General features: G+C 41.2%; 3 protein-coding genes across 4 annotated transcripts; 1 reads left to right on the top strand and 2 right to left on the bottom strand.

Moving 5' to 3' along the window:
• The first annotated feature begins 119 nt into the window (after window positions 1–119).
• acsbg1 (acyl-CoA synthetase bubblegum family member 1) lies at window positions 120–5,670 on the top strand. The gene is made up of 13 exons (XM_076272721.1): window positions 120–162; window positions 536–810; window positions 962–1,050; window positions 1,159–1,279; window positions 1,376–1,456; window positions 1,544–1,693; window positions 2,001–2,177; window positions 2,495–2,676; window positions 2,783–3,016; window positions 3,211–3,428; window positions 4,418–4,557; window positions 4,824–5,070; window positions 5,535–5,670. The coding sequence occupies exons 1-13, from the start codon at window positions 120–122 to the stop codon at window positions 5,609–5,611; spliced, it is 2,034 nt and encodes a 677-aa protein (XP_076128836.1). The 3' UTR covers window positions 5,612–5,670.
• A 927-nt stretch (window positions 5,671–6,597) lies between these two features.
• idh3a (isocitrate dehydrogenase (NAD(+)) 3 catalytic subunit alpha) lies at window positions 6,598–19,833 on the bottom strand. Of its 2 annotated transcripts, XM_076262990.1 has the most exons (12): window positions 19,731–19,772; window positions 19,106–19,165; window positions 17,055–17,117; window positions 16,322–16,405; window positions 14,000–14,114; window positions 13,274–13,461; window positions 9,021–9,154; window positions 8,106–8,208; window positions 7,502–7,566; window positions 7,186–7,270; window positions 6,935–7,087; window positions 6,598–6,740 (listed from the first exon to the last, which is right to left on the bottom strand). In XM_076262990.1, exons 1-12 carry the CDS (start codon window positions 19,755–19,757, stop codon window positions 6,657–6,659), a joined length of 1,161 nt encoding a protein of 386 aa, XP_076119105.1. In that variant the 5' UTR covers window positions 19,758–19,772; the 3' UTR covers window positions 6,598–6,656. The 2 variants fall into 2 exon arrangements, with proteins under 2 accessions (XP_076119105.1, XP_076119114.1); XM_076262999.1 differs by lacking the exon at window positions 19,106–19,165 and having other exon boundaries at window positions 19,731–19,833.
• Window positions 19,834–20,558: 725 nt separating this feature from the next.
• lrrc61 (leucine rich repeat containing 61) lies at window positions 20,559–27,246 on the bottom strand. Its single transcript, XM_076262970.1, has 9 exons — window positions 26,902–27,246; window positions 23,967–24,062; window positions 23,701–23,847; window positions 23,462–23,522; window positions 22,895–22,980; window positions 22,731–22,796; window positions 22,544–22,612; window positions 22,078–22,203; window positions 20,559–21,939 (listed from the first exon to the last, which is right to left on the bottom strand). The coding sequence occupies exons 1-9, from the start codon at window positions 26,924–26,926 to the stop codon at window positions 21,833–21,835; spliced, it is 783 nt and encodes a 260-aa protein (XP_076119085.1). The 5' UTR covers window positions 26,927–27,246; the 3' UTR covers window positions 20,559–21,832.

Below are 27,246 nucleotides of genomic sequence, written 5' to 3'. Positions count from 1 at the left end.
TCCAGGGGAGGTTGAGCCCAGCGTCCTCTCAGGGACCTGTTTCCTCTCTCTCTTTCTCTCTCTCTCTCTGTCTGTCTCTCTCTCTACCTTGTAGCCTGGATTCCTCGCCACAGGGTCCAATGACAGACCCCAAGAAGGAGGGAGAGGATCAGGATGCATCCCGTGAGTAGGCCGTCTGCTGCCCAAAAATCTTTGTGTGAATGAGGGAGTAAAATAGATTTTAAACCATAGATGACTAACCAGATACAGAACATAGGAAGGACCAGATATGTATAACCAGGGCAGGAGTGTTGGTAATGCTGCTAATACTTATTTAGAGATTTTAAGTTAGGTTGGAAGGTTGTTTGAAGGCATTTGCTGATACAAATGTCAACAAATACAATAACATTTCTAAAAGAGAAAAGGTGCTCTGAATACACAAGAAATGCCATCAAAATAACGTCAGTCTTGACACATTTTCAGCAAAAAAGATCATGCTGTCTTCTAAAGATTCTGAGCTCGGTGATTTGTGTAAACAACCCCCTGTCTGTCACAGAAGCCCAGAGGAGGAGTGTGGAGGAGGTGTTGGCCAGTGCCATTCTGGCTCCGGCTCAGTCTCTGTGGACCACAGAGGCCAGTAACTCTGTGCTGCTCAGGATAGATGAGGACTGTCCAGAGGAGCCCGTCACTGTCCACCAGATGTTCATGGCCTCCGTGCAGAGGTACGGGGGTGTATTTGCCCTCGCCACCAAGAAGAACGACAAATGGGAGAAAATTACTTTTTCTGACTACTATCACTGCTGCCGAAAGGCCGCTAAAAGTTTCCTTAAGGTGTGAGACAATGGTTATCTAACCTGCTCATATAATTTTAGAACATTCAGTCTGTAGGGCTTCATTTGTTTACTTGGTCATAATCAGTGTGTTTATTTGTATACTTTGTTTATGTGTGTTTATTTTGTCTAATTCATGTTGAAAAATAAAGCTTGGTCTCGAGCGGTTCCATAGTGTAGCCATTCTGGGGTTTAACTCTGCAGAGTGGTTCATGTCAGCTATCGGCGGAATCTTTGCTGGGTGAGATTTGCTTTTTCACAGTTTAGTAAACAAATGCCCCCTGGATCTAATCTATAAACATCTGAGAGGAAATCCTCAGTAACCAGTCACTCATTTTCTTTTTTCCAGGGGTATTATGACAGGGATCTATGCCACCAATTCTCCAGAGGCATGTCATTATGTGGCCAGTGACTCTAAAGCTAACATAATTGTAGTGGAAAACCAAAAGCAACTGGACAAAATCTTACAGGTAACTGGTCTAATGTGTGTCAGACCATATTATATCACCTCTCCATAGTTACAGTTGACGTGAATCGTTAATAAATGGATGTGTTTTCCTATGCAGATAAAGGAACAGCTGCCCCATTTGAAAGCCATAGTGCAGTACTCTGAACCTCTCCAAAACAAACTACCCAATCTCTACTCGGTGAATTTTTAACACTGCAGTGTATTATTAATCTTGATCTTATCATCACACAAACAAAAAACCTAACAGCATTCATTTACTCACCAGTGGGAAGAATTTATGGAGCTGGGGTTGGAGGTGCCTGATAAGGAACTTGATGACATCATCAGTAGCCAGAGACCCAATCAGTGTTGTGTTCTTATTTACACTTCCGGGACTACAGGCATGCCCAAAGGAGTTATGCTCAGTCATGATAATGTGAGTATTCCTCTGGTTATGGACAATGGAGATTTGGGAAGTTTCAGACTGACGTGTTATAGGTACAGTTGATACCCTACCAGAAAGAGCTCAGTGCTAAACACAGTCTTCAAGTTTAATTTACATATTTCATACCATTCTCATTACCTATTTATTGTTTATGCATCCCAAATGTATTATAATAATTTTCAAACAACCACTTAGGGAATAGATCTCACTTGCTAGGGAATGTCCAGTAATTGTCCTGTCTTACCCCACAGTCATGTTAGTGGTGGTGCCTGCTAACCTGTGCTCTGTTGAATCACAGATCACCTGGACAGCCATCCACGCTAGCCGGGCAGGAGACATGCAGCCGGCAGACACCAAACAGGAGTCCCTGGTGAGCTACCTGCCCCTCAGCCACATCGCTGCCCAGATCTATGACCTGTGGACGGGCATCCAGTGGGGAGAACTGGTCTACTTTGCGCAGCCTGATGCTCTCAAGGTAGGAGCTACTGTGTATGGGGGATGTGTCTGTGATCACTACAGGATATCCGTGAAGAAGGATGAAGGAAAATACAGACCATGACTGAGCGGACGTGGTGATTTAGTAAAGTTGCATGCTTCGTTTAATGTTTCAACAGGAAGCTGTCAAGTCCTACCTATGTGTTTCTTCCTGACCCTTCCTGACCCTAAACCCTTCCCGACCCTAAACGTGAAACCAATCAATATTGTCTATAGTTGTGATCAACCATCTGATAAGCTTACTCTAATCCCATGTGTACTCTCGCATGCACCCTACCTGCATTGCTGTTGATCCAGGGGAGTTTAATAGGCACACTAAAGGAAGTGCGCCCTTCCTCCCACATGGGAGTCCCGCGTGTTTGGGAAAAAATGATGGAGAAGATAAAAGAGGGAATCTCTCAGTGTGGCTACATGAAAAAGAAACTGGTGGCGTGGGCCATGTCAGTGAGTTTGGAGGCTAACCAAAGGTGTGCCAACAAGTAAGCGAACACTGATTTTCCTAATTCATCTGTTAATTATCGGCCAACACCCTGTAAAGAGTGAGTCTTACTTGATGCTGATGCAAGCCTATCACCTGTTTTTCAGGGATGGGGAGAAGCCTTTTCTCTTTGCCCTTGCTGACGGGTTGGTTCTGGAGAAACTGCGAGCAGAGTTGGGCTTCTCCTGCTGCCAGAAGTTCTTTTCTGGAGCCGCGCCCATAGGGAGTGAAACGGTCCAGTTCTTCTTGGGCCTGAACATTCGCCTGTATGAGGCCTACGGCATGAGTGAGAGCACGGGGCCTCACTTTATGTCGGGTCCTAAGGCTTACAAACTACCTAGGTAAGCACCCCTTACACCTCCCATATTGGCCATCCTGTCTCTCTTGTCTACATTGGTCTCAAATCCACAATATGAATGCAAGAATCATTAAATAAAAATGCAAAGAGTAAGTGCAATAATCATCAGTATAGTACTTATTGATACATTTTATTATTACTCTGTATGGATGTAATTGAGGATTGTTGTGATTACAGCTGTGGTAAAGTTGTTCCAGGCTGCAAGTGTAAACTGGCTGACATTGACTCGGAAGGAACTGGGGAGGTGTGTTTCTGGGGCCGAAATGTCTTCATGGGTTTCCTCAACATGGAGGACAAGACGAGGGAGGCTCTGGACGAGGAAGGCTGGCTACGCTCAGGAGACCTGGGCAAGGTGGATGAGGAGGGTTTCCTCTACATCACTGGAAGGATAAAAGGTACTAACATAGTACTTACATGGGTGTACATAGGCATTGTCTACATGCCCCTAAACAAGCTTCATACTGTATGTTGTGGAGGACTCATATTCTATGTTGCACTGGTCCAACAAAAACGTACAGTATGTATGACTAAATGACATGCATTTACAGCAACTACAGTAAAACCCGACTTGGCTTGATTTGACTTGACTTAAAGCTGCAGTTGGCAAGTCTGACAGATTGAGGGGACTTAGCCAAAATGTTGAATGTTTACAACTAATGCCCCTCCCCCACTACCACCGAGCACCCTCTCATGGAGTTTGTGCTCGTCAGTGTGCACCAGACTGCACCAGACTGTGATTGATAGTCAGATCTCACACAGCCCTCTTCTGATTGGACCAGAAGAACCGGGAGCTGTGGATTTTTGCCAAACAAATAACAGGCTCTAGGTGGAGGTAGAAGTGCGGTTTTTTTTCTAAAACCGGCTGATTTATGCTGTTCTGTCGGAGCATAGTGTCGGTTTCAGTGAATATGATCAAAAAAATCTTGCCAACTGCAGCTTTAAGCATCAACTTGTAGCACCCTCCTGCATAATGTGACAGCTGGCCAATATGTCCCCACCATAACAAAGTATAGTTATGGGCAGATAAGAGGTAAAATCAAAAGCAGAGTGGAAGCTGAAAAGAAAATCCGTTAGTATAGTAAATCATACAGATTAAACAGCTGACATATTGTATTTCAATATATCTTCCATTACATGTTTCCTTGAATGTATTGGAAAATGTCAAATCCCCCAATTGGGACTTTATTTTTTCATGCCATGTTCATGTTATGTACTGTAGCTTGAAAAAACATCGTAGATCATTTCTTATTTTGTTGTCACATTTTTTCTGTTACTCTGCTTGAGAAATGTCACAGATAATTTCTAGACATTTAAAAACAAAATTGTAGTCCTTTTGATGTTGCACAGCTTGAGAGGTCACTGTGCCCCTGCTGTCTTCTCACAGAGCTTATCATCACAGCGGGGGGAGAAAACATCCCCCCTGTGCCCATCGAGGACGCAGTGAAGAAAGAGCTACCCATTATCAGCAATGCCATGCTAATCGGGGACAAGAGGAAGTTCCTGTCCATGCTGCTCACCTTGAAGGTAACAAACACTGCAGTGGCTGGCTGTCTGGAAAGACAGGCTACAGTAAGAGGATGACATTAAAGGTAATGCAGTTATAATGGCCACAGTACAATGTCCTTGTGGTGAGTCATGAAGAATTGAACAAGAGCTCAAACAAGGGAAGATGAAACATGAGAGCTTTGAGCTTGCCAAATGATAGCTACAATTTTTGGCCATGCTGGTGTAGTCCTAGCATATGCCATAATGTCATACTGTAGTTGTAAGCCCAATTTGCCCTGTTTCAGTGCTTGAGTAACCCAGAGTCCATGGAGCCGATGGATGACCTGAGCTTGGAGGCGGTGGAGTTCTGCCAGCACCTGGGCAGTCAGGCTACCAAGGTGTCCGATATCACCAGCAGCAGAGACAATGCCGTGTACCAGTCCATCCAGGAGGCCATCAACAAGGTCAACTCCAGAGCCACCTCCAATGCCCAGCGCATACAGAAATGGACCATACTTCCCAGAGACTTCTCAATCTCCGGAGGCGAGCTAGGTAAGGTGTCTCACCAATCACCAAACCTACCAAAAGTGATGGGAAGATATATTACCCCCCCCCCCATTCTAAAAATGACATGACAATTTTGCCATCTTGTCTTTTTAATGTTGGTGCTTCTTATTACTAGCTTCTGAAGAACAAGACAGCATGTTTTCTGGAGATTCTAATGTAGTCATGGGTTCTTTTCTCAGGAAGTGTCTATGTGCTGACAAGGCTGTTCAGATTAGATGGATTTGATCTGTTGTTCATTTTTTTTAGTTGTACACATTTTATCTCAGGATACACCAAGCCAATAACTAGCCAGGTTTTTTGTGAATGTTAATGCTACAGTATTTCCTGATTACAATGAGATATATGTAAACCAAGAAGTCGTGACAGGATGTACAGGTTATGAGTTCATCTCCTGTTGATAAAAATCTCAGCAATTAAATGTGGCATATCTGATCACATCCAACCCTTAGGTCCAACTATGAAACTGCGTCGTCCTGTTGTCCTGAAGATGTACCACAGCGAGATCGAGAACTTCTACAAAGAGTAGGACAAATCCTCCTCAGTCAGCAATGAATTAATACCAGTATTTTGCCTGTGGACCTACACACTGTAAACACTTAATATGAATCTTAGGGAAGCAGCCAGATAGCACTACAAAAACATTTATGGCCATTCTCTAACCAAGTGTCTGAATTTATAGAGCGGCCAGTTACAACCCTGTAGTTGCCACAACAGCCTAGCATACAACACTGCTTGTCTAGGGATTTTAGGACAATAGCTGGAATATTGTTGTTCCACACTACCCTGTTGTATGTTTTGTTCACGCAGTTCACAGTATGATGAGTAAATATTTTACACACCCTCCTCTGTTGTGGGGCTGTTGAATGTTACTTTTTGATTTTCTCATGGAAATGAAATTGATGCAACTCTGGTGACTAGAATAGATTCACCGTCATGAGGTAGACTCTCAGAGAGGAGCGGAAGGCATGCCTACATGAGGTCACATTCCATTTAAACAGGCACTGATCAACACTGGATCACCATACTAATCAACAGCTGCTTGGAATGTACGAGAAGGGTTACAACATGTCACTAGAAGGCACTCACTGATTGGGACATGATCTCATTACCTTTTCTATAAAACAATAAACAGACCCATTTGGTTGAAAATATCAGTAACTTTAATGTGTTGGTAATCTGAAACCGGACAAGTTTGCATTCTGCAATTAACAGAATAGCTGAGGACAATACGTTATGTAAATGTTGGACCAGAGATTTATTCCAGTCAATAAATAGAGCATTTTAGATTATTCATCATACAACTCATCTCACAAACACAGGACCATAGGACAGGAGATTATTTTCTTTAAGACAGTGCCTTATTTGTAAGGTGGAAAAGAAAAGAAACATTCAGGGCTGTGACCCCAGGAGTTATTTATATTTCAGTTACATACATGTACATAGAGTAGAATTGTGCGTAGATATGAGAATGATACGAAGATCAGATTGTTTGTTGAGATTTTTTTTTTCGGAGTCATCATTGGGAGTAAATTCACGTCTTTGTTTTAATCTTGATGTGAATAGGAGCCTCTTCAGTCCATATCTTGTACTCTTTGGCAGATCTCACCTGTGAACTCTGAACACTTGGAGTTTCCACCAAGGTCTTTGGTCAGCACCTGGAGGGGGAGAGGGAATGGGAACACATGGGTGACAATCTCACCACTAGCAAGTAGTGGACTGAGTAGACTGTTCAGACAGTTAAAGTCCAACCCTAACGATCGCACAAGTACACACACACACACACACACACCATAACAGTTGAAAATCATTGCAACAAGACAAAGGCACTTGTTTGTTTTCCATGGATTACCTTTCTGTCTCGGATGGTGTCAAAGCAGGCGGTCTCGATCTTCTGGGCGTGGCCATGCAGCCCCATGTGGCGGAGCATCATGACTGCGCTGAGCAGCAGGGCAGTGGGGTTGGCCATGTCCAGTCCTGCAATATCAGGGGCAGTACCGTGGACCTGTGGAGGGAGAAAACAAAAATGATCGCATGCAGCACTCTTGAGGCTCTGCCCTCTGTTGGCCGCTTCCCCTACTGACCACACACTCAGTCACTTACCGACTCAAAGATGGCTACACCATTGGCGCCGATGTTGCCACTCGGAGTTACGCCGAGGCCACCGATGAGCCCGGCGCAGAGGTCACTAAAAATACACAGCATTCACAGTGTTTTACAAAGAATTCACAATGACAGAAAAAGCAAAACTATACTCTAAAGCTTCTACACACAGAAGCCAAGCTCTGGGACTTCAGCATTCAGTATTGGCATGTGAAAATGTATCAAATTAGGGTCCTACAATCATGTTTAAAAATGTAATAATGAACTGATTTAATAGAGGCCGCTTATGCAAAAACAAACATTGTGCTTAATATACCTCAGGATGTCACCATAGAGATTGGGCATGACAAGCACGTCAAACTGAGTGGGATCCTGTACCATCTGTGAAGCAAAACCAAACAAAAAAAAAAGATATGGATAATATATAAACTTTGAAGACCTCTGACAAACATGAGCCCAACCTACTCTAAAGCCATAATTAACTGGAATCAGAGAACCAGAGTGGTCCAGTGTTTGACACATGAGCTGCTTTCACCTAGCAACAATGAGTAGGGTCTAAAATTACCACAACAGAGCATGTCAAGATAGAGATGTCTGCACCTCAGACATATCCACACTGACAGACAATAAACTGCATGTCTACATATGTGAGGGAGAGGCATGCATACAGATCACTACAGACAATACATCAACTTCCTGTCAACATAAGGAAGTCATAGCCTGGCAAAAAGCTTGAAACAAGTCTAGGGAAATTATGTGCTGCCAAGACCAGAGTCCATCAACTTCCTGTCAGCATAAGTAGAGGCATCTTACTGGCCATACATAAACTACCTGTTCACATAAATGTAAAGGAAAGACATGCATGAAGATCCCAACAGACAGATCATCAACTGAATGTGAGCAGTACAAGGCACACATACGTTCAGACAGACTGTATCCAGGTACATCTCGGTAAACTTAATGTCCTTGAAGTTCTCGGCCACCTCTCGGCACTTCCTCAGGAATAGACCGTCGGACATGCGCCTTTTAAGAGACACAGAGGGAGAGAGAAAAAGCGAGACATGAGCAGTCATCTTCTATCTGGAAATCACAATCCTCACAAGGTCCCAAGATCGTTTCAAGGCATCCTATTCTGGTATTGTAAACAACCTGTGGTTTGGTCACCATGACCTTGGAGGATAATAAAAGTCAGACATACACTACCGGTCAAAAGTTTGGGGTCGACTGTTGTAGAAAGAAATGGCTGATCTTAAATGCAATATCTACATTGCCCATTATCAGCAACCATTCATCCAATGTTCTGTTCCAGGAACATTCTGTTTACTAATCTAAGGCTAAGGCTAACTGAGAAAACATTGGAGAACCCTTTTGCAATTATGTAAACACATCATCATAACCACGTTGCGCAAATTTGTTCAAAACTGTGAACATCCCCTGTCACCTATCACCACAAATAGAAACACTGCTTACACTATCGGTCAAAAGTTTGGTGACATTTTTACAGAATGCGCAACGTGGTTATGATGCTAAGCAGATTTAATCACGATTTAGCCAGTCGTCTTCTACACCAACAACAATCCTTGCAGGATTTTTAATGTTTTCTTTAAACGTGCACGCAGGTTTGTTGAGGGACAGAGAGGCTGTGCAAAGGTGCACATGGCTCTACAATGAAAGGATTTCAACCAATTTAAGTTGCACAACATAGAAAATCATTGTGTGGTGGTCAATGCTGATATTGTGGTGGGCCGCCACAAATAAGTCAATGTATGGGAAACACTGGTAAGTAACTGGTCACTCTCTATGTGGGCACATCTATTTTCATGGGGAGGACTTACATGATGTTGGCTTTGTGAACAGCCGTGACACTAGTTCTTTGGTTGTTCCTGGCGTACTCAAAAGCATACTCTGCAATGCGGCGGCTGGCATCCTCTGTGATCAGCTTGATACTCTGCACTACGCCATCAACGATCTGACCAGGGGGAGACACGAACAATAACACACAGCACATTATACTCAACTCATCAACATAACGTTAACCCACACTGAGGGTGGATATGAGATTTTAGTCTGCATTCATGGAGTGTATAAGGAGTGCTGAGGTGGACTTTGTGTTTTTTGCTTCCACATTTGAAACTTTTTAAGTCTACAGTAGGTGATGTAACAACAGATTCTGGAGATGCCCTCCTAGACGCTGTATGAAAACAGGATTGTGTTCAGAGGACTGAGTTAGTTAGTGCACAGATAGGTTTACACAGTAGGAGAAGATAAGACAGCACCTCACAGCCCACTCACTCATATAAGGCACAGGGGAGTGTGACAGGTTTCAGATGGGCTAACAGGATTCAAACAACCACCCACTCACCCACACGTACGCATGAGTGCTGGCACTCGCACACATAAACACAGCGCATAGCACATCCTGTTCCATCTTTAACATAAACAAAGATGCAAGGGTCCATATGGCTGAAATATTATGACGGCCACTGCAGACCTCAACGATCACTGCAGGGTATCTGCACATCTTCCAAGTGCAAATTTAAAGACTTTTAAGACCTTTTCAAGACATCTAAATGGAAAAATTAACACTATACCACGGCAAAAAGATACATATGACAACTTAAACTGTTTTATGCAATAGTTTTTTTTTCCTACTAATTTTAACCCCCACCCCATTTTGGATGTCTACAGAAGTTTTTTTCGGGTCTGGGCTGCTTACTTTTGAAGCTGGCTTATATTTGGTTGTGCTTACTGGCTGAGGCTGACTGTTCTTCACCTGTGTCTGTAGTAGCCTAGGCTACTTGCCAAAGACATGTGCACTGGACTGGATTCCCTTCAATATTTTTTTTCAGACTAAGCTATTTAAATATTTTAATAGGCCTACCTTATATAATTTACTATGTGCATCTATTGTCCCATATGCAGCACAGCAAATTAAAGTTAATCCACAACTTTACATTTGGCATACCTATACATACCTGTATGTAAACCAACCAAAGCTTGACTGAAACATTGTAAAACCATTCACTTGTTTTAAATTAATTAAGAGACAGGTCCTCCTCGGATCCTGCTGAAAACTACATTTTTTAGGACTTGAGACTTGCTTGATCAACATGTATAAAAGACTTGACTTGGACTTGCTATTCATGACTTGAGACTTGACTTAGACTTGAGACAGATGACTTGAAATGACTTGATTTTTTATCGTTTCATAGATATTAAGGAGTTAACTTTACGATTTTAGAAAATCTGCTGTTGCATGCAGTAAGCGAACCTGTCATTGTCGCGACAGACCAACTGCAAGTGCCAGATCAAATGAGACAGACTGAGGTAGGCTAACTTGCAAATATGGAAGGCTGTAAGTTTACACCAAAACATAATAATGCTTGGCTACACAGATGATTTATCTGACAACTCAAAGGAGAAATGAACAGCAGTCTACAAGTGCGCAAATTAGCGACATAACCACCACCACGTTGATTTTCAGCCGTCAGAAGTTAGTCGTGTTAAAAACCTATGTCAAATTGAAAGCATGTTAAGAGTTGGCTTTGAATCTATTATGCTTTTTAGTTAACACGATATTAGGTTAAAATGTGTGAAATGGCAAAGTGAAACATTTTCTTGTCTAAGTTTAATCTTGATATGCTAGCGAAAATGTTGCCAATATAACCTAAAGCGCCTCTCTTTCTCCCTCCCTCATAAACACGTCCCTGTTCCATACGTTACAGCCTATAACAGTCAGTTGTAGGCTTAGCTAACTGCCAGCAATCAGCATAGAAAAGTACCTTACTTCACATGTTAGGCTTATGTATAATATGATACAACATAGACGGTCCTAAACCCTACTAAAACCCATTGCGCCGCCGCGTTGGTCAAAGTTTGGCAGTGATGTCTGCGGCAACGTTTGATTCATTGATTAGTTCACTTTTTCAACATTATTGGGTCCCTGGAGATGACAGGTATAACTTGAACTGTTTGAATAATTTATATTTTCATGATTTTATGTAGATTACCTAATATTTGAGGCATATAGAAACAATAATAGGCTATTTTATAATAGGTCTACTTGAAATACATTTATTTTTATTATTCATCTTATTCTATAAACCGTTCAGATGTGTGTGGCTTGAATGAATGCAATGTTTGTTACAAATAAAACTCCAGCAGTTCATAACTAGCTTACTGTAGCTTATTTTAAAATGAAAACGTGGGTAAATCATCATACATTTGTATGATTTGGCTATGACTTGACTTGACTTGTTTGACCCAAGCTATGACTTGACTTGACTTGCTTGCCCCAAGCTATGACTTGACTTGACTTGCTTGCCCCAAGCTATGACTTGACTTGCTTGATTGACACAAAAAAATGACTTGGACTTGCTTGAGACTTGAGACTTGCTTGTGACTTGCACATGTGTGACTTACTCCCACCTCTGCTGGTTTCATCTCAAGCACGCACGTATTATGAACGCACGTTTTTTTTTTTTTTTATGTAGCCAGTCGCCGACATAAAAAAAAAAATGCATCTATATTTCACAACTTTTGCGAAGTAGGCCTACTGGGAAAGGCTGGCAAGCAAGCTGTTGACATATATTACAGGTATTATAACTTAGACAGATATTTTCTTCCCTAGGCTAGGCCAGCAACACACGCTGGAAAGATGCAAACAGATCAACTTAACATGTACAGTATTTCCTCCTGATTGCGAAACGTTTGTTTTCTTTTTCTGTCAGTCCGTGGTTCCTTCCTTCGCAGCAAATTATCAGACGAGTGACAGAAGCACTGCGCATAATTTGACCAGCATTCTTCGTGTCCATAGTTTGTGAAACCATGATGCCCAGCACAACTCCAAAAAGGACAAATGAGCGTCCGGCTTATGGCTGCGCCGGACAGGGCTTTTAAAATCCATAGGCTATGTCCTGCCTAAATTCCAACGTATGGCCACCCTATCGCTAACTGGCTTACCAACTCTTTCTCCCGCTCATTCTACCACTCACGTAGGCTACCTGCGTATCTCTCAGGCCTCGGCTACACCACGGAAACGTCAGGCATATTTGTACATATTATTACCGTTTTCACACCTTTAACCACACCCGTAAAAAAACAACTTCACTCTGCAACCACTACACTTCCTCCCGTTGCCTTATAGTCACTTATACAATTGCGTTTTAAATACACGAAAAACCGGATGGAGACATTTCACTCGCTCTCTTGCACTCGCTGGCGGTCCCATACGCAAATTTAATACCTCCCTTTCAAAAATTCAAGACATCCCAGACAATTTAAGACTTTTTTAGGCCTTAAAACCCGAAAGTTGTATTTAAGACTTTTTAAGACTTTTTAAGGATCCGCGGGAACCCTGCACTGGTTGGTCTGGTCTGAACTGAATCGAACCAAACGACAAAATGGTTTGTGAGAGAACTGGTCGATGGACGCCTAATTTCAAAAGACAACAGTAGTTCCACCTACCTAGAGGACATAACCAGCAGTGTAAAATGCTGTGAGCGCACTTACATCCAGCTAAGGCCACGTGAGAGAGAAAATTAGATGCACACATGCAAACAGGTGCCCTGCTCAGCTGAGGCCTAAAACCTTGTGAGGGTCAGGTGGCAAAGTTACTCAACTGCTGTAACTGGGGAGGGGCTACACGGTGGGCCTTTAAAACAAGCCAAAAAAGTACCGTAAATCAATGTAATTTAGTGAGATTATATTACAAAGCAAGATGACAGAGGAAATATCGGGCATATGTATAGGTGTATAGTTGGTAGGATATTGACATTATTGTCATGGATATTGACATTACCATGACATTACAAATTTGTTTGGAACTTTTAATATAAATGTATATATAAATATAGGGATTATTTATACATTTAAATATAGGGATGGATACAGGGGATATATTCAACCCCCAAAATAAGTATGGCCTTTAAACAAACAAATCAACGCTAAAAAGTTTTGTCAGACAACAAAGGTGGTCACACTACCTTAGAATGGGGTTGAGTCTACCCAGGGGCCTCCGTGAAAGTGGTGGTGATTTCAGTAGCCTGCGTGCGTGTGTGTGTGTGTGTGTGTGTGTGTGTGCGCGTACCAAATGCTCAATGCCGCTGTACTCCCCCTCTGTGTTCTCACGGATGGTGACCAGGTTGACGTCGGTGTAGGGAGTCTTGTAGCCCTCCATGGACACGCAGGGGCGCACGTTGGCGTAGAGGTCAAAAGTCTTTCTCAGCAGCAGGTTCATGGAAGGGTGGCCAGCAGCAATAGGAGTCTTAAGAGGTCCTAGGAGACAAGGCCCACATGTCAAATGACTCACACACACACACTCTCTCACAAAACTTTTAAGTCAAACCTTGAGGACTTAACTGAGAGTTCAACAACAACTTCCTTTCTGACCGCTTTGTGATTTATGTTGGTTGATCATGTGGGTGGTCAGTTTATCTCCTTTTCTATACTATAATTTGTATTTATGCAAGTATTAAATAAGGTGACTTTATTTCTGTAAATCGAAAAACTTCAGTATGACCACTGTTCACTTCTGGCCACAATTTCTCAAGACAAGCCAATTAGTTACCTCATTTCAGATGGCCACAAAATTATGCGATACATGTGGATTGACTGATCCACCAATTTCACCAGACAACACACACTTTTTGTGTTCACCGGTAATGTGGCACCCAATTGGCTTGGTTGTTTTAAAGATGGTAGCCACCAATTAAGTGTATGTGCGTCTGAAGTAGCTAGCCTAGCATCGGCCATCGAAATGAATGTGGTACTCCCCCCCCCCCCCCTCCCTCCTCTCCTCCATGTATAACACTACCTTTTAGTCCAATTTTGCTCTTATCCATGGATTCTTTTGCCTCTGGCGGGATCATCCACTTGCCCCCGGGTCCCTTTATGGCAGTTACATTCCTCTCCTCCCACTGTATGGGGGCCTGTGGGGAAAATAGGGGCATCCATTCAGCTGGCACCAGCCTTATCAACACACGTGCACTGCTCTGACTAAAGGGTAATATTTACACCAAAGCACTTTTATCTCAGCCACTGAGTTACCAAACAGCCCATTCCACTCTCTGTACAGAATTCCACTTAGGGAAACAGCATGCTGTTATCTTGCCAAGTTACATAAAGGGAAAAGCAAGGCTCCTAACAGTTTAAGTAAAAATGTAGTTCTTCTGAAATCCTGCTAAGCAGACATGTCATGCTCAGACTTGCTCAGTTTTCTCAACTGAAAACAAAGCAGTACACAGTCAGAGGTAGGGAGAGTAAAACCCCATTCAGGCTGCAAGCGACTAGCGATTACAGGTAAAAGATGAAAGTTTCAACTTTTGTGATGAGCTAATTGTCATATATGTGAATGGACCTTCAGGGTGCTTGCTCTTTTTCCAAATTAAAATTCCAGACTTTTTCCAGACTTTTTTAAAACTGGATTTTTTTTTCTCAAGACCTTAACTTTATGTAGCCTACTTGTATACTTGTGTGCCTACTTCCTACTTCATTGGTTGAGATTGTAGGCTACCAACTGTGTTTATTAGAAATTAAATTTTTATAGGCTAGAATTCAATGAACAAATGCATTATTCACAGTAAATTATGCTTTTACTGATGAAAATGTTTCAAAACATGAAAATCACAAGTACATGAATTTCACATCAAACAAGTGTCACAAAAACTATCGGTAACACTTTACTTGACGGGTGAGTTCAAAACACATTCATAGCAGCTGTCATAAACTGCACATAAAGCATTCATGACTGTTTCATGAGACATGACTCAACATTCATACCAAACCTTTCGTGAATGTGGAAGACAGAACGACGAAACCTTGTCAAAATAAAAGTCCATCAATCGCAAAGCAGCATTGCCGTTTTTGTAAATATTTCATGAATATCTTATGAAGTCTACATTGAATGTCACTTTACTATACAAGTTGTGAAGTATTTGTAATCACTGAGTTTAACACTGGGAGGCAAACTAGCCTACATTCGACTTGTATTTGTGTAACCTGGAATGGTTGGACATTCCCAGTAGCAAAAGATGAGAAATTATCTGCAAAGGTTACATCATAAAACAAATACATTTTTATGAAACAAAAATTATTTGCTTGACCATGTTCTGTGTTTTTGGCACTGGACTAGCCCATTGACTCAGATGTGACATGGTCAGGTAAGAGGTTTGGAACAAAAACGGCAATGCTGCTTTGCGATTGATGGACTTTTATTTTGACGAGTTGTCGTCGTTCTGTCTTCCACATTCATGAAAGGTTTGGTATGAATGTTGAGTCATGTCTCATGAAACCATATGCATGAAACAGTCATGAATGCTTTATGTGAAGTTAATGACAGCTGCTATGAATGTGTTAAGAACTCACCCGTCAAGTAAAGTGTTACCAAACTATCTATAAAAAAACATGAATGGATGGATGAATGTATGTAGAATTCAGTCTCACTCACATCTCATTTTTTCTGTCCTTGACATGACTGAACTTATCTTTATGTTATCTCATTTTAACTTCTGAACAAGCTGTATCACAACACTCACAAAAGTGCATACATTTGACCTAGCGCACTTGGTTAGAACAAAAAATAAATGCACAGTATGGCAAAGACTCAAATTTTTAATTTCATTTAACTTCAAATCCAGCCATAAATTCAAAAACACGCAACGACCCATTTCTGTTGACCAGGCTAGTATGTGTCAATAGACCTCAGCAGTGACGAAAAGGTGCCAGACTAGGCTAACCAAGCGTTGATTGGATATCATTCCATTAGGCTAATACAGTAGGCTACGTGACCAGTTAGTAAAATTATAGTTTTATAGCCTACCTTCCTATTTCTCATTTCACAATGCCTTTGAGCATACTGTAAGATTCTACCATACATTTTTTCCATACTTTATAAAGACTTTCACACAAAATTCAAGACTTTTCAAGGTCTGGAAAACAGTGTTTCAAAATTCCATACTTATTAAGACTTTCAAGACTTGCGCAAGCACCCTGACCTTAAGTGTATACAAGTATGTACTCTCTCCAACTAGTCAAAAAGGTATTATGTTGGAGTGTGGAGGGGTCTGGAAGTGAGATTTGTTTATAGGCACTTGAACAGGAATTTGGCTGGTGTGAGGCTGTACAGTCTGATGCTTACTTTAGCAGCTTCAAATATTTTCACTACAGCTGAGGAGATCTCTGGACCGATGCCATCCCCTGGGATTAGGGTTACGGTCTGCAACTGTGGGACGCAAAACACAACACAGCTGACACAAGAGACGAGACAGGCCTTACCCAGTTACCTACTGCCCACTGAGGCTGAGACATAACATTGCATAACATTATACATAATACATTTTACACACAGAACAAGAAATGACCCTGTGCAAAACATACTACTGGTTATTAAGTCATAATAGCCTACTATCTAAGGAGACTTGCACAACAATAAGGCACTTCCATCAGTATGCATTTCCTAGATTTGTGAGCAAATGTCAACAAAACTCAGTTGACATTAAATTCAGTATTGAGGCAAAAGGCTTTTTTAGAGTTGAAAGTAATATCAAATGCTACGTTTTATTCAGTTTGTGTCCACATTCTCCATAGTCATACTCCTGACAGCAAGTATACACACACACACACACCCCTTCAGGCTGTCCAACCTCTTGTCCCTTAAAGGCCAGTAAAAATGTCACTGCCTCATTGTTGTATGCATACCCAACAATCCTGGTAATTAAAATATAAATTTGCTTGCAAAAACGTGACACCATTCATGTGTCAATATGTAACTATTACACAGCTGTCCTGTAGTCAGCAGCCTAAGGCAGATTTGCATTATCACTGGTCTGTCCATGCCAGCTAAGAACACGGTAGTAGCGTGTGTAACGTACCCCTCTGGTGAAATTTCGGGGTTGAGGGGTCTGACTCCTCATCGCCCCCATCACACGGGACACCTGCAAGAAGAAGAAAATCCAGTACAGTTAAAACACATAGGCCAACAAGTGCACAAACAAATAACACAAACAAGGGCTGTGTGTTTAACACAAATACTATGAGGGAGTGACTGACTGACTGACTGACTGGCTGAGATGCACTCAAGACAGCTGCTAGAGCTGGACACTTGCCTATTTGCTGGAGAGAATGACTGTTTGACCTTACAGGCAGGAGGACACCCAGCCACACAACTAATTACAAAAAGGGAGAGAAATGACCACTGCCGAGCCATGCTTGTTGTCCTGCTACAAAACACCTGAGTGACCTGTTCGTTCTTGCCTTCTCAACAGCTTAAGCAGCTCACCGTCAGGCAGTGTTAATCTTATCAGGCATAGTGTCAAATGCAGTATGAAGCATGGTTATTGTTAAGAGCCACTCCTGTTTGGCGGGCACGCTGTTAGAACACTTCTGTGGTCAAGATAAACAATAGTAAATGGTTTACCCAAACCAACCAGGAGTATCTAAGCAGAGTCAACATCAGATTTAGGCAGCATACACAAGTTCTGGTGAGGTGACTGGAGTGAGGTGCATTGATTGGCCAGATATGCAGTACTACAAAATGATGTTTCCCAACATAAAAAAAACTCAGTTTTTGCAAGGTGGGGGGGGGGGGGGGGGGGGTAGTTAGTGTTGCACAAATTACACACATGCACGTTCACCCATGCATTTTAACAGGGATTAATAATGTTAATTTCTGGGAATATTGGTTAAAGATCACACAAGGTAACATTATGATCGTGTTTGGCAAAGTGATTTTTAAATCACAGTGAAAGTAGAATGAATTACACCTTGGCTTTAGCAATTTCAAGAAAATGTAAAAAGAGATGAAAGATCAGAACATCACTATTTTGGAGAGGGTTGGTTATCTTAGAATTAATTAGGAGATGCCCAGAAACTGATCACCAATCCCTAGTTAAAAGCAATGGTTTCAAAGATCCTGTGGCACCAAATTCATGGAGCTTTTTCAAGAGACCAGTAGAGGCAACGTTTTGTATTGTGGGTTGAGGAGTGAGACTACAGCACTGCAATTAAGTTTGCTCATTCCCCTCTCGTTTTACCAACCATCCAATTTGTGTATGGCAGTGATTTTCAGGATCTATGAAACCACACATGTTCATTGTCCAGGGGTAAAAACAGAGTTAGCAGATCTGTGAGGGACATTTTGACTCCTACACATAAAGGGAGTACTTAAATTTAGCGCATTCTTAAGATTACAGTAAATTACAGGATGAGTTACTAAACAGCTCCATTCATGTCAGAAGCAGACAACTCCATGCCACACTTTCAAACAGCCTAACTTAATAACTAGGATACATACACTCTTTCCCACTGGTTAGACATGACTAGCTGCTAAACCCATATGGCTACTGGTGAAAAGTCGATTGGGCGTAAACTGCGTGTTTAATTTGTTTTGCTGGAATACCGTTATATAAACCTAGAATGATATTATGAATCCATCGGCGACGTAATATCATCTGGCAAAGCAATTGTTCAATGACATTAAAACAGCATCTCTGACAATAATGCAGAGATGCATGGTTGTAAGCCAATCACGATATCCTCCATCTCCGAAGATCGGCTAACCGGGATGCGTGTAGTCGCACGGAAGCTGGTTAGACCTAAAGTGACCTTGGTCGGAGAGACTAAAGTTAACCTAGGGACTGTACTTCAAGAGGCATCACCCGAACAACCGATTTTCTCGGTGAGAATTCATGGGGTGTATCATGTAATTTATGTCAAATTAACACATCGAGCAAAATGTCCATCTCAGATTTGCCAATGAAGCTTAAAACACGCAAAAAGCTTGCTAGCGAGCTACGGTCGGCTTGACAAGTCACCAAGCTTGCTAGCAAGCTAACTAGCTAGCTGACTGGCTAACTCGCTCACACGTTCTATCTCGCTAGCAGGTATTGGCAATTTGCCCCAACATGAAAGTGGCTCAGCTTACTTCGTTGGTTTTACCCTTGTCTTTTATCCATAAACCGTATCTTTCCAGAAGATTAAAAATCTGCGAAAATGGTAAGCACAAATCTTTGTTGGAACAACGTTAGGCAGCAATGCTAATTGTCATACTCAGCTGTCAGAGAGCGAGGTAACGTTAACGCTAGCTAATTTATCTACAAGCTGGTGGTCGGGTTAGCTAACTAGCAAGAAGGCTTTAGAGCGCGGCATTCAAAGACATGTAACGTTAATAGCAATGCGATACGCATGCTAACCTGGCATACCACAGTTAGCCAGCATGCTACCATTTAGTGGAAGAGTCTACGGGATCCCCGCCAGATTAAACAAACAATTCACTTGGGATGTTTTCTCATAATCAGGACAATACAGTCACTCAATTTCATCAATGGGTCATATCAGGCGTCAAGGTTAGGAACATCTACATATTCTCGGTCAGTGAGCTGATGTGAAGGGCATGAAACAGGAGGCCTCTGAGGAATCCTCTCTGAAGTTCAAAGCTACCAACACCTTTACTAGTCGTAATATAAATCAAGGTACATTCAGTTAGAGCACAACATTAAAGCATCAGATATCACTTCTCTTTCGTTTGATGCTGTACATCACCCCCTTACCGTTGACCTCCACGCGTTTCCAGCCATCCTTTCTGGTCTACTTCTGTACTCTGTATGTAGTGGCAGCAAAAGCAGCTATCCGGGTATCCCATCCTCTGACACATTGAGCAATCACGTGGGTTGCCAGACAACGTCAAATTCCCCGTTCAAAGATCTGTTCAAGGTCCTATCTTTACTTAGAACGTTTACCTACAGAGAATGGAAACATTTGGAAGTTATCAACAAAAGAACAACAAAACTCAATCACACTGTAGTTGGTCACAAGTGACCAGGTTCTTATATTTGATAGTATAGCCTACATGTTATAGGAACCAGAGCCGGCTCTGATAGAAACAATTTCCTCGTAGCTTATATTGATATTAAAGTAGGCTATCATGATGTATCAATGAAACAGACAATTGGAAATGACAAGAAATTAATGATAAGTTGACCGATTTGAATGGAAGTAGCCTACATTATGCTTGGTGTCTCACACCAAATAGTGGAGTGCTTTCTAATATATGGCAACCCCTCTGCCTCATCCAAACAGTTCCTCACCCAAAACTTGACGATCCCAGTTGGCTTTCGCCCCTGTCGGAGTGGAAGAAGCACCACATGGTCGAGGGTGTTTTCAGGGCAACTAAATACAGAAAACTTAAAACCAACTTGAATCCCAAAGCCAAACTGCACTAAAACAACTGGAAACAATGAACCTGAAGGACACATCCTTGATATAAATTCAGCTGCTAAGAGCCCAACATTCTTAAAAGCTGTGTTTTTTTGTCAGGTTGAAGTAAGGCCATATGTGGAACTGAAGAGTGAGATGCATATATTTATTCGTTCAGGGGTCATACTGAAGATGAATGTTCGTACTGGTATATCAGCAGATTAACTAAGAGCATCCCATATGGGACAAAGAAAACCTTTATTTAACTTAAAGTGGAATGGCAAGTGGCTTGGGACCAGCTGACAAGGATTTAATAAAAACAGAATAGCTTTCACTCTTCATTGCAAAGTTGCCTCATCATCTGAATAATCCTTACTACAAATGGTATCATGGGCCTGGTTTTTAGGGATAAATAAGTAGCTAACAAAAAAATGGTAAAAGTAATGCAATTTACCATATGATCTCTGCCTAAAAAAGACAATGAAGACCAGATTTAATTTGTAGTAAATTTGAGACAGAACCTGGTCTCAAAACCGTAATGAAAATATTGTGTGTCCTTTCTGTCACAAGATGGCAGTACACACATATGAGTTTCATGACACAAATGGATCAGACTGTATTGTCTCAATGTATTTATTGTGACAATAGTCTTAAAGGTATATTCAATATCCCAATCTACTTTCTAATGCAATCTTTGTGGGTTTTATTATTTTAACTTTACAAGATGAGACATCTATGCAATGCAAGCATTCAACCGAAACCTGGGAGCTGCCATTACAAAAAACTGATGATGCAGTTGAAACAGTAGTTTTAAATCTCTGCCCATTTTGTGCCGTTTGTATTTTTTTACGTAATGGAAATTCGATCTCAGAAAAGGTGTCCAATATTTTGAAATGTAGTAAAATATAACATTCAAATTATGTAATCTCTTGTCCATCAATGTATACCCCAACAGATACAAAACATGGAGGCCTGACCAAAAGATCTTATAGCAGTACATAATGGGATAGCTTTGATAAAAAATATTCTGAAGAAAAGAAGGTTTAAAAATGCTTAATAAATTCCCAGTTTATCCAAATAGCAGCATTAATTAAAGCATTGTGATTTTTGTACAGTATTGTGCTGTGAGTGCAAAGGTGTTTGTAGCATCCTGAGATGGCTATGACCAAGGGTTCACATAAACAAACACATCATTAGATCTTCACCATGGCTTGCTGTTCACACTCTGTTCACACAGCATCAAACCTAACTTTTTTATGACAGGCAACACGTAAGACTTGAGACATTACAGTAGCACAGGCGCTATTTTTCATCAGAAAAGCATATTGGTACAAAAATGAACATGGCTACTCCATTAAGCTGAGTTTCGACATTTGACAAGGAACACTGCATATGGTAAATAAGTAATTAAATCAACAAATAAATAAAAAGTTTTCTATGAGGCGAATATCTTGTATCAAACAGCATACTGCTTTGGTTGATTTTTTCCGCCTAAAGTCCTCTCTGTCTGGGAGATGACAACAGCTGCTCTGTTGTTTAGAAGCCTGCATTCATGAAGAACATCTGTTGACAGACAACATACAAACATACTCAGAGAATTTAGCAAAACAGTTGTTAATTATTAATAAATTAGTTGTAAATATAGACCTCAGATATAGAGTATAACAGCATAATAGCTATCTGCTAAAGGATATGCTTTACCATTAAACTGCTTGTAGGCCTCTTCCACTATAGCGTTGTTTGATCTTTTTATCTCCCAGTAGCCATCTTCGACCCACGGCTTGCAGTCAGGCATCTCTGGCAGCTGGCCATTTTTATACATACCAGCTGTAAGATTCAGAATGGTCAGAATGACTATCACTTACCAGACTTCATTGCGTCTTATGTTTTCATTCATGCTATCAATTGTTTGGAATAAAGTCGATTAGATAAGAGTACACAAATCTATTTTATGGTTCACTAGTTCGATTATGCTGACATGATCAGTGCCATGTGGAATGCAATTAAAGGCTTGATCATTTTGTAAACAAATGCAAAACATTTAAAGGGCTACTTTCCAAGATAAATAATGCTGCAGCCCTCCCACCACACTCCCCATCCCCATTCACTAACCCAACTTCAATATGCTGCAGTGCTGACATACAGTAACATTTAATACGTAAGTTACCTTTTATGGTGTCATCAATATCTTTGCATAGTTGATATAAGTCACTTCCACGTCCAACCACTCTTTCGCCTTTAAAGTTTGCATAATGGTAATCAATTAACAAATAACTCCAAAACGTTGAATCTGTTTATGCATGACTGAATTAAAATGCTATAGTATAACATAATACAGACAAATGTGTACTCACCATCAAGCACTTTGATGTTTGGGAACATTTCCAGAAGTATATTCCGATAAGATGGGTTTTTGCAGACTAGATGATATAAAATATTGTTAATAATAACAATAGCTGTTTACACATGTATTTAATGCATCTGTATGAAGTCACACACATGGACATCGGACTCTCACCTGGATTGGAGTAATTATAAGTGTTATCTTTCAGTCGAATACTCTCCAGCTTTTTTAGGGACTTAAGGCATAGGAGGTTGTCATTACTGTGAATGCAAACAAAATATAAATAGATAAATGTGTGTGTTTATGTGTGTGTGTGTGTGTGGGTGTATGTGTGTGTGTGTGTGTGTTTCTATAATTATGCATCACATGGTGAAGACATCATCATGCAATACAGACAGACCGAAGCAGTCAGGGTGCAGCACCACTTGCACAACTTTACTTGCACAACATTCCACATGACTTAATATGCATCACATATTAAAAAACAGCAGAATTTAAATCTGATGTAGATTTACTTCTTATCTTGAAAATCATATTTGTTCACTTTCAGGCAGTGACTAAAGATGTTTTAGCCTAGGTGAACTAAAACAAACCTGCTGTTAATGAGGCTAGATGTTTTTTTTTAGATACAAAAAGTAAAAAAAAAAAAGCCTTGCTTATTCATTAAATAGCTTCTAATCTAATGTTTGTAACCCATGGCCATATTGGCACAATGCGTAGATGTGCTCTGTACCTCCTTACCTGGGTATGAGGTTACCAGCCACATTAAGACTCTGTAAACTTTCACAGCCGGAGAGGGGTTCTGCAACATGGAAAGTATTGATTCTGATTATAGTATACTTGTCAAATGAATCAATGTATGAGAAAAAAGAATAATTACTTTTATCATTTTCTCAAAAATATGAGACAGTGTAACATATACCATAATAGTATAGACTATTTTGTGTAAAAATAAAAATAAAAAATCCCAGAGTGCATACCTATATTGGAAATTCGATTTGCTGCTACATTAAGAACGATAAGAAGACGAAGTGACGCCAGAGGAGCTAAATTTGTGATATTATTTCCAGAGAGATCAAGCCTCTCAAGGTTTAAACATTCTCCGATGCATCCCAGATCACATATTCCTGTGAGACCCAGAAAAACAAACACTGTGAACTCTTGTTATACTCATGCGCAAACATATGAGACTGTGTTCAAATAACGGTGACTTTACCACGGCCTGCTTTTAAATAGGTGGCCTTACCGAGACTTTTTAGTTTGAGAAATAGAATGGATTCCACATCAAATTCTCCAGTCCTTGATTTCAGCAGCACTGCTGTGATCTTGGTGTAGTCTGGCTCTGTAAGGCAGTTATGAAGCACAGTGTTATAACACACACAAATGCATAAAAGCACTTGTCCACTCTTATAACCTGCAAACAGCTCCCACAACTCCCCCACTGTCCTCCCTTGTCTCCAACAATCATGGAGGCACTCGGGGAAATCTACAGCTTCACTCTATACAGAAACATTTCAGTGCAACAAAGGAGGTGAGCTACTAACCAGGCTTTGGCCAAATTGCTGCTAAAAGTTCAGTGCTTTTGAGCTTCCTTTGGCTACTGTGCATTAGGACACCTTTTTGTGTCACTCCAAACCATTATAAGACATTAATACATAATGAGATATTTCACTAAACCACCCCGCCATTTTGGCATTAACTGTGTTCGAGCTAAACAAGCCTACCATGGAAAACTGTTGCTGAAGGCATACAATATGCACAAGTCATAGGCTATCATATATGATATCTGACGCCATGGTTTCCTGAGACAGTGGACAGTGGAAGCAATGTAGTATGCTCAGTTAAATCTTAATGCGCCCTGACTTTGCCAATAACTATGATTCACAATTAAAAACATCTTTGTTGTGTAGACTACACAACAGGCTTCTACTTCAATGCTTCGTGCGCAGTTCTGACAGAATTTGCTGAATAGCAACTGGTGAAAAAGGGTGTTGCAGCTACTGCAGGCTTGGATGTTGTTAACCCTTTAGGCGCCAGAGGTTTTTTTCCGAAACGATCAATTTTGACATCTTCATTTCAAAAGGCTATATCTAAAAAGTGATAAGAGATAGAGACTTTCTGTAAATTAGAGAAATATTAAGGATGACCCAAAGTTTATGTAGAGATTAAATGTTTATATCTAATTTGCATATTATGACGTCATATGGTGGCGGCCATCTTGGATTATAGAATTTTCATGAAAAGTTGCATGTTTGAATGATAAAATGCACCACTTCTTTCCCCCCAAAATGTCCCTCACCTTCTGTATGCTATATTGCACAATACTGAATGCTCAGGTAAATAGTAAGTAGTGAACAAACTGTGTAAATCATTACTAATAAATGGCAGTAACAAACCAAAAGCATGTAGCGGTAGACTGGCCTTTTGCTGTAGAGATTTTCCATTTACTATATACAGTAGGCACTCTGATTCCATGTATAGGGCACATATATATTATTCAGATGACACACAAACACAAGTAGACAAGACCTGTTTAGTTCAAAAGCTCATTTGCCACGGCAAGGCACAGATCAGGAGTGAGATGACGAGACAAGACAAGAGACAATGTTAGTATTTTTTTTCTTTTTGTTGTTTTTGTTGATGTTTTTTTGTTTTTTTTTTCTTAGCTGACAAAGACACACACATCACAAGGACATGAACACACAAAAAGGAACACATAGTGTATGTCCTAAATGATCAGGGAAATAGATAGCAAATCAACAGTGTAAATCATTACTAATAAATGGCTGACATTTTTTTTTTATGTAGCAGGCCTTTTGCTGTAGAGATAATGACTCCCTATCCCTATCCATACAGGGCCGGCATTCCCATCATCTTGTGATAGACTATGCATGACCTAATGTGTGTGTGTGTGTGTGTGTGTGGGAGAGGGAGAGGGAGAGAGCGTGTCACCACCTCCACCATGCGAGCAGCATGGCCAGATCTGCCTCGCGCGCACCGAGTGGAGAGAATTTGCGCAGCTCGGACTAGGCCTACTGTCATTCTCATTGCGACTCCCCACACTGCCACTACGTTCCCCACTAACTGTCCTATGAGCACTTCGACCTCGTCTAACATACCCAATGGCATTAGACAAAGGCTCCACCACGTTACTGTCGCCGCGATTGTGGAGAGGCACACGTTCAGAAGACAGAAGCTAGCGCTATCATTAGGCTACCTCCAGCCTCGTTTGCCACACCACTAACACCCTGCTAACTTCCCGATGAACACTCCCGTGAAACATTATTCCCACCAGTGACATTGGGCAAACGATTCAACGTTTGTGCTTGGTGTAAGCTAAACTATGGAGTAAACTCTCACTTTCTCCAGCTGCATCATTGCAAGGCAGGGACGCATCTGAAGCCTCACTAAACGAATCACCGTCATTTTCTGAAGGCAGATATTCCCCTTCAGAATCAGGGTCCGCGAATAGAAGACCCAACACTTCATTTCAGGTAAACTTTTTTGATGCCATAGACGATAATCTAATGCAAATACTCGCTGACGTTGACAATATCGCTCTGACAAAGTGGCTCACACGCACACTAGCTCCGGTATTTCACGCACTGATTCACTGCAGCTGTAGCGTGAAAGTTTTGTTTAAATCGTGCCCTTTTTCGGACTCGGGGATGACGTATGACATGTCTGCCATCTAGTGGAGGGGAGGTCGAACGAAATATGACACCCTATTTGACTAAATCGGCCGTTTTATTCAGTACCGCATCTTGTCGACTATAGTCGCCTGTGGCGCCTAGAGGGTTAAAGGGTTGTAAGAAACATCATCATATCAGCGCTGTGAAAATAATTTTGAAATAACGTTTCATACCTTCATACTTTCATACCAACGTTTTACGTTTCATACCTAGTGAGGAAGACACTGAAAATAAAGTCTACGCTAACCTTGGGCACGGATTGCTCATTGATGCTATGTGGAAATAGCTAGCCTAGATTCATTCTCCTGTTGCAGCAGCATTTACTGTGGTTACGACTATCGCTGTGCTAGCAAGCCACGGAGGAAGCACTGCTGTAGTTGACTGGTTAACAATTCAAAGGGTGGAGTGGACAGCTAGTGCTAACCAACTACTGCATTTTAGGTCAGAGCAATGCATAACAGTAAGGAGTCAAGCTTGATCATAGCTTACCTTGGTTATCTTTCTTTGATTCCATCTCCTCCTAATTCTAGTCTCAGGCATCCGTAAACAAAAGATTCAGATATATTTGAGGATTATTTCCCCGGGATTTCTTAGTAAACTGAAATAGTCATCTGGCTTAATCTGCCGGACAGCTGACGTTAAACGTCCGGCTAACATTCGAGAGGCATAGAACAGGTACCTTCAGTCTATGTAGCTGGTAGGGTGCAAATGGTAGCGAGGTGGCTATGCTAGTTTACCATCTGGTGTGAACCGCCTCTGCTGACTGTGTTATTCACATGTCATATCATCGACTTTGACAACAAAGCAGCTATCTTTAACCGGTATTCCTGGTAC

This window comes from Alosa pseudoharengus, unplaced genomic scaffold (assembly GCF_046254945.1).
Source record: "Alosa pseudoharengus isolate Yale_2024_CS ecotype anadromous, Long Island Sound unplaced genomic scaffold, YU_APseudo_1.1 YU_APseudo_1.1_scf_10, whole genome shotgun sequence".
Taxonomy (NCBI): Eukaryota; Metazoa; Chordata; class Actinopteri; order Clupeiformes; family Clupeidae; genus Alosa; species Alosa pseudoharengus.
This window is presented reverse-complemented; position numbering and strand designations above follow the sequence as displayed.